This window comes from Bombus bifarius, unplaced genomic scaffold (genome assembly GCF_011952205.1).
Source record: "Bombus bifarius isolate JDL3187 unplaced genomic scaffold, Bbif_JDL3187 scf7180000008379, whole genome shotgun sequence".
Lineage (NCBI taxonomy): Eukaryota > Metazoa > Arthropoda > Insecta > Hymenoptera > Apidae > Bombus > Bombus bifarius.
In genome coordinates this window covers 472574-481403 of record NW_022884629.1, presented here as the reverse complement: position 1 = coordinate 481403, position 8830 = coordinate 472574, and the positions used below count along the sequence as shown (strand labels likewise).

Genomic DNA, 8830 nt, shown 5'->3' with positions numbered 1-8830 from the left:
GTTGGCTAAGTGTTAAAAGTAGCAGGATTGCTTTAAAGTTCCATTTCAGTTTTACAATATTTTTTTAACCTTATATTATAAAAATTATTTACAACCTGATATTTATACTTTATAATTTTTATGTATTTTATGATAAAACGTAAAACGTTATATTTTTGCATTACATTTCTAATACAAATAACAATGGATTATAACTGGTAATGTATACATAATATAAAACAAAAATCGTTCATAAAGTATGCAGGATACAAGTTAGGAATACAATTATAATGTATAATAGTTTAGGGTATTATCTAAACCTACATCAGTAATATTATAAATGAAAAGTACATTTATATCAATTCATTAGCATAAACACATTTTAATTTTATTTAGATCATATTATATTTCTTTAACAATTTTCAATAAATGAAAATACAAATGTTGCTTGCCGACGAAATATTTCTTCTAATTAACAATATTTCGTAAGTAACATGCATAATATAAAAAATGGTTTCATCTTATGAAAAAGTAGTTTATTTCAAAGTAAATCCAATTATTAGTAATTATTTTTATATACAGTAATTAGAAACTTCTTTTATGCGTGTTAGCTTCCTTCTCTTCTTCACATATATTATTACATTCCTATGTTTTTTAATATTTTAAATACACATGCTTAACCATCCTAGTATGAAACATATACCACCTACTGGTGTTAATCTATTGTATTGTTTGTCACCAGTAAATGCAGAATAATAGCAAGTCCCACAGAACAGTGCTATTCCAAGCAATAGGAACGTTGCAGTCTAAATAATATAATAACAAATATAATAATACAAATAATTGATATTAATATTTCACAAAAATTGAACATACCACATAAGGTGATCTGCAAAGAGGTAATCCTAACATTGCTAATGTATGAATAAAATGATAACGACTTGCAGTTTCAAATACTTGCTTTCGATCTACTTTCTCATGCTCTGGATATTCCTCTGAAATCGTGATGAATCATAAAAAATTATTTTGTTTATAAAAACCATACTAAAAAATATAAAATTTATTCTCTAACATGCTTAAAAAGCTTGTTAATAAAATATTCTTCATAGAGTTAATTAAAATATAAATTTTCTTTAATACATGCAGAATATTGCACTTGTATTAAATTAAAAAGCTGCAACAATTTTTTGAATCTTACTATGAGAACCATAAGCACCAAGAATTGTGGCTGCAGCACCACTAAATGCAGCAAGTTTAACAAATGGTCCTGTAGCTGCAGCCAACTTCCATAAGGGCACTGGTGGTGGCATTTTTACTTCTGTTCTTGGTTTTAAACCTAATTGCTTTGGTACCTGAAAACAATTTCTCTTTGATAAAAGATTTATATCTTACATAAATTTAAAAATTTGTGTTGGCAGAAATCAACACATTATAAAGCTAAGTTTATACACAAAGATTTATATATTATTAGAGCAAAGAATAACAATGTTTAATGTAACCTATAATTATACAAAATTAAAGATTTACTGTACTTTATTTAACAAAAATATCCTAAAAATGATAATGCATTACAGTAATAATATTACATGATAATATGTAATATTATCCGAAAAATTTTTATAACAAGAAAATGCTAGAAATGTTAGATAACTATTAACTTCTTTTTCATTTCAATAATTTATTGCTCTCAATTATGAAGTTCCAATTTTGACAACTACCAATTATTATATCAATATAAAATAGGCATTCAATAGATTAAAAATTTAATCTATTATAATTTACAATAGATAAAATAAATGTTTTAGTACTTTTACATTGTATTGTAAATATTTATAACTTAATGTTTTAGTTCTGTCATTAATTTAGTAGTGTTCAAACATTTTAATTGTAGTAAAGCACTATAAATACTTATTATCATTATTCTCTATTCTTATTATTGTTAATCTTTTTTTATAAGAGTTTATAACTTACTGCTTCAATTGATTCCCAAATGTACGATGCTGTTTGTCCAATTGAACTAATATGAGTTAGCGGATTTAGATAGTACATAACTTTTATGCACTTACGAACATAAGTATACAAATACTATTTATTTTACTTAAAATTTATATCAATAGACAATCCTGCTAAGTTATAAGAGCTATTCAGTTTATATTATTAATTTGTATCCTACCTACTGAATCGAGTCAAAAAATCAGATAGATCAGATTACACTGTCGTCAGAAGTAAACAATACTATGTAATCTATGGGCATAGGAATATAGAAGCCGAGCAATAACTCAGCAACGGGAGATGGTGCAGTTACCAGCTAGTGGGGAACGTGATACTTGGAATCGCATTAGTGATTGGTTGTGTTCACGCAAGCGCAATTTTATTTTCATCGGATAAAAGTGAATCAGTATAACTAGTATATCTTTTCCTTCTGACATACATCATTGAATCAGTGATCAATGATGAATACGATTCCAAGCACCATGTGAGCGTATTTCCCGCTCCCCGGAAATGGTTTCACATACCACGTCGGTCCATATATTCCTAATATGATCAAAATCTAGAGGAATTAATTCATATTTCATATTCATAATTCTGATAAATTATGAAATAAAAACCTGCTATTCGAAGATTTATCTGAGCTGGATTGGACACGTACATTTTAATTAAATTCATCAGATTTAATAGCTGAGATCAAATATTTTTATCTGTTAAGGTTAGTAACAGTCTGCGTAAACTATAATCCTAAACTAATAACTACCAGTTAATAGCTGCATATATCATAACGTGAACGGATATATTTAAAGATCGCTAGATCTGGAAAAATAAAAAAAAGCATCAATGTATCAAAAGTTATATTTTATAAAAGATATGTAGCGGCACAAGAGTTAGAATTCGATTCAAATCATGTTGTTGTTTTGCTTCGGGAGTATCAAGACCGTTAGGTCACAGGTATTGTAAGGACTAATGACCTCCGAGCAAAACAATGCCGCCGCTACATGTAACCGTAAAACAAGACAAATTTGAATCTTTTGATTTTCCCCTGACTATTATAAAAAAACGAACGCGATCGCAAACGATTCATTATAAACTGTGATCAAACGACTTTATACGTACCGTTTCGCGACTAGAACTGTTTTAAATATATTAACGATTATACATACTGGCAGTCTCATTATTCGATCTCCTACAGATATTAGCTAATTTTAGGTAACATGTCACATATCTATTATAGTCTTATACAATATTTTACTAGAAAATCTAATGTTTTAATCTTAATTTAGTTATAATATATTAAAATTAATGATACAAATATATTTAGTAGAAAAAATTAATTTTATTGTATCTCATACATTCATTTCATTATTCCCATACCTTAATCCAGCTGTAAATAAAAAGAGATTGATTTAGATATAATATTTGATTGTTATATATATTAGAAATATATCTGTAGACATAGAAGAATTCAAATTTTATACCTTTTTGAAGCCAATATCTGCAGCATATTCCCTGAAGCACTGCCTACAAATGTTTAATCCATATTTTCTTATCAAACCATGCCTGTTCGCACAAGCACGACTGTAAAATAGCATAATATGATTAATTACACATTGAAAGAACGCTATTATAAATAGACTACGGCAGTCTAATAATAAGTATAAATACTATGCATAATACATACTACATTGAGGTTATGGTCGAAAATTGTAGAAATGATATTTTCAAGCAAGATATGCATTTTTTTTTTAATTATAGTGATAATAAAGTAGTTCATATCTTTAATTTATCTTAAACAACCTATACTAAAAGCTATAAAAATATCTTCTTTTACTGAGAAAACATAAACGTGGACACACGGTCTATTGCATGTATGTAACTTTATGATATAAATTGATTTGTCTACAATTTAAAAATATAATACAAAATACTAATACTTACCAAGATCTAGATCCTTGTCCATATTTGCGTGGATGTGAGTACCAAATGTTTTGGAATCCCATGTTTGATTTAACACACAATTTGTTTGCATCAAAAATCGAAATGGCAGGAAACGGTCAGAAACCTCTGCAACGCAACATTACACACACTAGCGTACTCTAGAACGATTCCCGCCAATGTTTGAACGTTCCTCAATATAAACATCACATAACATCAAAAAGAACTTGTACTTATTACATATCTTTATTGTTATAATATACATATATACTATTATTATTATTAAATTGCGGATATTTATGCAAACTTATACTTTTATGGACTGTCATTTATAGCAATGGAACTTAGAGACTATTCCACATTGTAAGTATCCTGTACTTTTTTACATTTTTAAGTTTTATATAAATACATAAAAACCCGCAGTTTTTATATAATAATATGTACATTTAGTATATGTATATTATAAAAGGTAAGTGTACGATTTCGTTGTACAGTAATGCCTTACTAACTAACTATTTTCTTGCCTTTTAACTAACCATTGCCAGAACTTTCTCTCTACCCTATTCATACTGAACCAGAATTTCTTATGTATATAGAAAGGTACTCGTTTGCTAAGTGACCAAATTCGGTTTCGCGGCCGGTTATCAAGACAATACACTTTAATTGTAAATTAAAGAACATTTACCATTGGGAAGTGAATTTCTTCGCATTTTATTTCTTTTTAAATTATTTACAAAATGTAAGGTATTTGAAGAATAAAATCTAACACAGGTTCTATGTATAGAAACCGGTACTAAGAAAGTATGTTCTCATTAAAAAGCAGGTGGTATAGCGGGGAAAACTACAACGGTACTTACATCAAGCTAGAACTCGGTAGTGGGGACACAAATATACTGTGAGCCATACCATCCTGCGGACTATTATTAACAAATAGTATTAAAATTATATGTTTAATCATGTCTAGTAAACAGGTTTGTACATTTTTTTAATAGTTGCATGATTGTTTAAATTACTTTGATAAATTGAAATAACCAGTTCAAAAACTTCATTTACTTTTACAGAATGTTAATGAATGTACAATATATACCCAAATGATGAACTTAAAAGTGAAAACACTTTTAAATATATTTTTATATTCTATAACGGGTCCAATAATTTTATATTGTTTCTTATCCTTTTTATACTACCATGAAAACTTAAGAAATACGCAATTAAGTACGGCAGAAATAAAAGAAAAGAATCCATTATATCGAGTATACACGAAAAGTAACGATACTGAATATTTAAAACATGTATTTCTTGTATTGGAACGTTTGGGATTTAAACAAACCAATGATGCATTTAATTGGGATTTATTGTGGGCACATGACTACCCATTTAGAAGTTTAAGTTCTAGCTTAAAGAAGTTAAAAGCTCATCAACGTGTTAATCATATTCCCGGTTGCGGATATATTACTAATAAGGTGGATTTATCAACCGCGGAAGGTCGCTACATTTTACCGGCATTTAAGATACCAGAACAAAGCAACGAATTTTTTTTGTATGCTAATCAGCATCCAGAAAAGATGTTTGTACAAAAATCGAATGATCATCGGGGTATTAGCATAAAAAATGTGAGCGATATAAATGTTACAGAAACTGGGTCTTTTGTACAAGAATTTATACAACGACCATTTCTCATAGATGGATATAAATTTGATATTGGAATATACACCGTGATCACCTCCGTTGATCCCCTTAGAGTATATATATACAAAGGTGATGTGCTCTTTAGATTTTGTCCTGTAAAATATTATCCATTTGACCCTGAAGTTTTAGACAAATACATAGTTGGCGATGATTACTTGCCGATTTGGAATGTTCCATCTTTGAAACATTATTATACTAAATTGAAGTTTTCAATGAAAGATTCGTTCGACGCATATGTACGTATGCAAGCGAAAGATCCTGAAAAAGTTTGGAGCGGTGTACGCGAAGCAATCAGAGAAATTACTTTGTCAAAAGAGATTTATATTAAAGAAGCTATAAAACGTTTCGGAAATGGAAGAAATTTTTTCGAGTTAATTAGAGTCGATTTTGCACTCGATGAAAATTTAAATGTTTATACCATGGAGGCAAATATGTCTCCAAATTTATCTTCGGCGCATTATCTGCCAAACCAATTACTTTACGAACAAGTTATATTTAACTTATTTTCGTTAGTTGGTATAGGGCAAAGAATCAGGAAAGATTCTTTGAAAATAAGGTCTTATAAATTTTATATTACAATTAAGGTAACAATCTTTTAAAATAATATAACATTGACTAATGTTAACATTTACAGGAACAGAATGGAGGAAGAAATGGAAGTAGCTGAGAAGAATATAATGGTTTTGCCAGAACTTTGCATAGAATGTAATGACTGTTTTCGTGTAGAATGTCAGTTATGTAGCCCATGTTTCACACCTGAAACTAAATTGATTTTATCTCAAAGTTATTTGGAAAATCAGAATAAAATGGATTTTCAAAGAATCTTTCCACCTCCCATAGTAAGTTGTTTTTAAGAATAGATATTCATTTTATTTAATGTGGATTAAATAAATATTAATCATCATTTGCAGACAAAAGATATGATATTAAAAGATTACACAATAAAAAATCAATTACTTGTCAGATGGTATCAAGGCAAGTGTGAATTAGATCATTCATGGTGTTCATAACTACATTTTTTAAAAATTTATTCCTTTATAAATAAGTACAAAATAAACAAGGCCACTACATGTATATAAAACAATTTTCTCTACTGGCAATGTACAATTATTAATACATAATATTTTGTATAAAATTGATTTGTTTACGTATCATATTATAAATCAAAATAGAAACTAAAATGTTTTTTTAGTAATGATTTATAATTAAACAAAAAATGAATTTATTAAATTTGTAATATTTATGTGTCCTTTTTTTTACGGTCTTTTTTAAATTTTGATTCAGGTACATTTGGATTTGTACCTTTATAAAATTCTTTTAACAATGTCATTGCTTCAGTACCTTTAATACCTCCTATTATCTTTGTTCTTGAATTATAAAGTTTTGGTACTTCAAAAACACTTATACATCCACCAAAACGATCGTTTCCACAACCATATATAATGTTACGTACCTGTAGTTGACATAATGCAGATGTACACATTATACATGGTTCTACAGTAACAATAACATCAGTATCATAAAAAACATTTTTATAGCTTAAATCTTTCATGTTACAGGACTCTAAAACTTGATCTATACAATTTATTTCTGCATGTCGAGTTGCATTGCGAGTTTCGTTAACTGTATTATTACCTGTAGCAATGACATCATTGTTATATATAAATAAACAGCCAACTGGAACTTCACCTGATTTTAGTGAATCATTTGCCTTTTGTAGAGCAACATTCATCCAACTTAAAAAATCCATTGTATTTCTTTTATGTTTTAATAACTTAAATTTGACAAATTTTCATAGAAAAATTATCAAATACACATATACACACATATACACGCACGCAATAATACTTAAAAAAGTAATATTAGAAATTACCACAAATTTATAAAGTAATATATGTAACATAAATAGTACAGTTAGGTAACATGAAATTGTACTGATAAAGAGCAAAAAATTATTTTTCTTGTCAAGGTATTTTAAGCTGTAAAACATTCAAGTAATCCAAACTCACTTAACTTTTGTGTTGCCTTTTCACTCCAATTTTTATTATTCACAGCACGTGGACTTGGATGAGGTAAACATAAAACCTAAAAACATAAAAGAATTACATATATTTCTTCTATATCTATTATAAACAAAATTCTAATAAGTGGTAATTACCTTCACAGGTAATTTTGAAGACTGAACTACTAATTGTGCTCGTTTCTCTGCATATCCACCAATGCCAATTATAATTTCAACTTTTAAAATCTTAATCGCATCTGCTAATGCCTTGTCACAAGCAGAATGTAAGATTTGTATTTCTGGTCCCTAAAAAAGTAAGACATTTAATATATAAATATGACTATAATAAAAGATAGATATATTGCCTTTATTTCTGCTGGTGTAATGTTACAGCCTTTTTTATTCATCAATGCAATAGGGCAATAATTATGTATATATGCATGTTCAAAGAATTTCTCTGGACTTTTACATAATTCTTGAAAAAGACCCCATAATCTTTTCCCGCTGATTTCACTACGAGTACATTGAAATCCGGTTACTTTTCTATTTGGCTGTTCTTTGGCTGGTTTTCCAACATGTCCACAAATTTTTAACCAGTCGCGAACCATACTTATCTCTCCAAATGGAACACCAGTTTGGGACATACCCCAAGGACCAGGATTCATTCCAAGAAACAATATTTTCTTAACAGTATTACAATACTTTTGTACATACATAGTGTGTATATTAAATGCATATTCAAGTGGACTATAAACATACTCTACTGGCAAACGGAATGTAATTTTTCTTAACTCAGTAGCCAAATTATGTTCCACTGACAATAATTGTTCAGAAATGTTAAGTGAAGTATCACTTGTAACTATACTATTTTCTTTTTTTTCTGAATTATCTTCATCTTCTGATTTCATTCTTTTAGGATTAATATCTACTGAATCACTATCACGTCTTGTTTTGGTTTTTCTAGAATTCGACATTATAATGATCTCTTCAATAAAAACTTTATTATATTGTTTTTATAAACTGTTTTTAAAAATTTTAAAAATTACACATATAAATTCAATTTAATATATTTAAAAAGTGCAGACAATGTGCTTAGCAAACACTCACACATGTACGACAGTTATTTGAATTCAGCAGTAAACGTTCGCAAGGAAGTCTGTTCATTCTTCACTCATTAATAGACAAAGAAAAATATAGTGAAAAGAATAACAGAATGCGCATCTTATATAAAAA

The 8830-nt window shown here is 28.3% G+C and overlaps 5 protein-coding genes across 6 annotated transcripts; 1 reads left to right on the top strand and 4 right to left on the bottom strand.

The window, feature by feature from the left end:
* Window positions 1–101: 101 nt before the first annotated feature.
* Window positions 102–2142, bottom strand: LOC117212814 (transmembrane protein 256 homolog). Its single transcript, XM_033457866.1, has 4 exons — window positions 1951–2142; window positions 1178–1331; window positions 856–974; window positions 102–785 (listed from the first exon to the last, which is right to left on the bottom strand). The coding sequence occupies exons 1-4, from the start codon at window positions 2026–2028 to the stop codon at window positions 642–644; spliced, it is 495 nt and encodes a 164-aa protein (XP_033313757.1). The 5' UTR covers window positions 2029–2142; the 3' UTR covers window positions 102–641.
* Window positions 2143–3285: 1143 nt separating this feature from the next.
* Window positions 3286–4055, bottom strand: LOC117212816 (40S ribosomal protein S29). 2 transcript variants are annotated; one of them, XM_033457868.1, is made up of 3 exons: window positions 3910–4053; window positions 3450–3549; window positions 3286–3355 (listed from the first exon to the last, which is right to left on the bottom strand). In XM_033457868.1, exons 1-3 carry the CDS (start codon window positions 3969–3971, stop codon window positions 3347–3349), a joined length of 171 nt encoding a protein of 56 aa, XP_033313759.1. In that variant the 5' UTR covers window positions 3972–4053; the 3' UTR covers window positions 3286–3346. The 2 variants fall into 2 exon arrangements, with proteins under 2 accessions (XP_033313759.1, XP_033313761.1); XM_033457870.1 differs by lacking the exon at window positions 3286–3355 and having other exon boundaries at window positions 3444–3549; window positions 3910–4055.
* Window positions 4056–4371: 316 nt separating this feature from the next.
* On the top strand, window positions 4372–6648 carry LOC117212806 (probable tubulin polyglutamylase ttll-15). Its single transcript, XM_033457854.1, has 4 exons — window positions 4372–4877; window positions 4968–6151; window positions 6230–6434; window positions 6507–6648. Exons 1-4 carry the CDS (start codon window positions 4863–4865, stop codon window positions 6603–6605), a joined length of 1503 nt encoding a protein of 500 aa, XP_033313745.1. The 5' UTR covers window positions 4372–4862; the 3' UTR covers window positions 6606–6648.
* On the bottom strand, window positions 6607–7417 carry LOC117212813 (tRNA-specific adenosine deaminase 2). Its single transcript, XM_033457865.1, has one exon. The coding sequence runs from the start codon at window positions 7343–7345 to the stop codon at window positions 6836–6838; it is 510 nt and encodes a 169-aa protein (XP_033313756.1). The 5' UTR covers window positions 7346–7417; the 3' UTR covers window positions 6607–6835.
* A 40-nt stretch (window positions 7418–7457) lies between these two features.
* On the bottom strand, window positions 7458–8683 carry LOC117212811 (single-strand selective monofunctional uracil DNA glycosylase). The gene is made up of 3 exons (XM_033457862.1): window positions 7963–8683; window positions 7754–7903; window positions 7458–7680 (listed from the first exon to the last, which is right to left on the bottom strand). Exons 1-3 carry the CDS (start codon window positions 8569–8571, stop codon window positions 7570–7572), a joined length of 870 nt encoding a protein of 289 aa, XP_033313753.1. The 5' UTR covers window positions 8572–8683; the 3' UTR covers window positions 7458–7569.
* Between the last annotated feature and the right edge of the window lie 147 nt (window positions 8684–8830).

What these genes read in the sequence shown, in the direction of transcription:
- LOC117212813 (XM_033457865.1), bottom strand. Translation starts at nt 7,345, where the DNA reads ATGGATTTTTTAAGTTGGATGAATGTTGCTCTACAAAAGGCAAATGAT.
- LOC117212814 (XM_033457866.1), bottom strand. Translation starts at nt 2,028, where the DNA reads ATGTACTATCTAAATCCGCTAACTCATATTAGTTCAATTGGACAAACA. An exon ending in TGGTGCTTATGGTTCTCATA is followed by an intron (nt 975 to 1,177) that starts GTAAGATTCAAA and finishes TCACGATTTCAG; the next exon opens with AGGAATATCCAGAGCATGAG. An exon ending in TTTGCAGATCACCTTATGTG is followed by an intron (nt 786 to 855) that starts GTATGTTCAATT and finishes TATATTATTTAG; the next exon opens with ACTGCAACGTTCCTATTGCT.
- LOC117212811 (XM_033457862.1), bottom strand. Translation starts at nt 8,571, where the DNA reads ATGTCGAATTCTAGAAAAACCAAAACAAGACGTGATAGTGATTCAGTA. An exon ending in TTACACCAGCAGAAATAAAG is followed by an intron (nt 7,904 to 7,962) that starts GCAATATATCTA and finishes TTACTTTTTTAG; the next exon opens with GGACCAGAAATACAAATCTT. An exon ending in CTTCAAAATTACCTGTGAAG is followed by an intron (nt 7,681 to 7,753) that starts GTAATTACCACT and finishes TTATGTTTTTAG; the next exon opens with GTTTTATGTTTACCTCATCC.
- LOC117212816 (XM_033457868.1), bottom strand. Translation starts at nt 3,971, where the DNA reads ATGGGATTCCAAAACATTTGGTACTCACATCCACGCAAATATGGACAA. An exon ending in GGACAAGGATCTAGATCTTG is followed by an intron (nt 3,550 to 3,909) that starts GTAAGTATTAGT and finishes GCTATTTTACAG; the next exon opens with TCGTGCTTGTGCGAACAGGC.
- LOC117212806 (XM_033457854.1), top strand. An exon ending in AAAGATTCTTTGAAAATAAG is followed by an intron (nt 6,152 to 6,229) that starts GTCTTATAAATT and finishes TAACATTTACAG; the next exon opens with GAACAGAATGGAGGAAGAAA. An exon ending in GAATCTTTCCACCTCCCATA is followed by an intron (nt 6,435 to 6,506) that starts GTAAGTTGTTTT and finishes CATCATTTGCAG; the next exon opens with ACAAAAGATATGATATTAAA.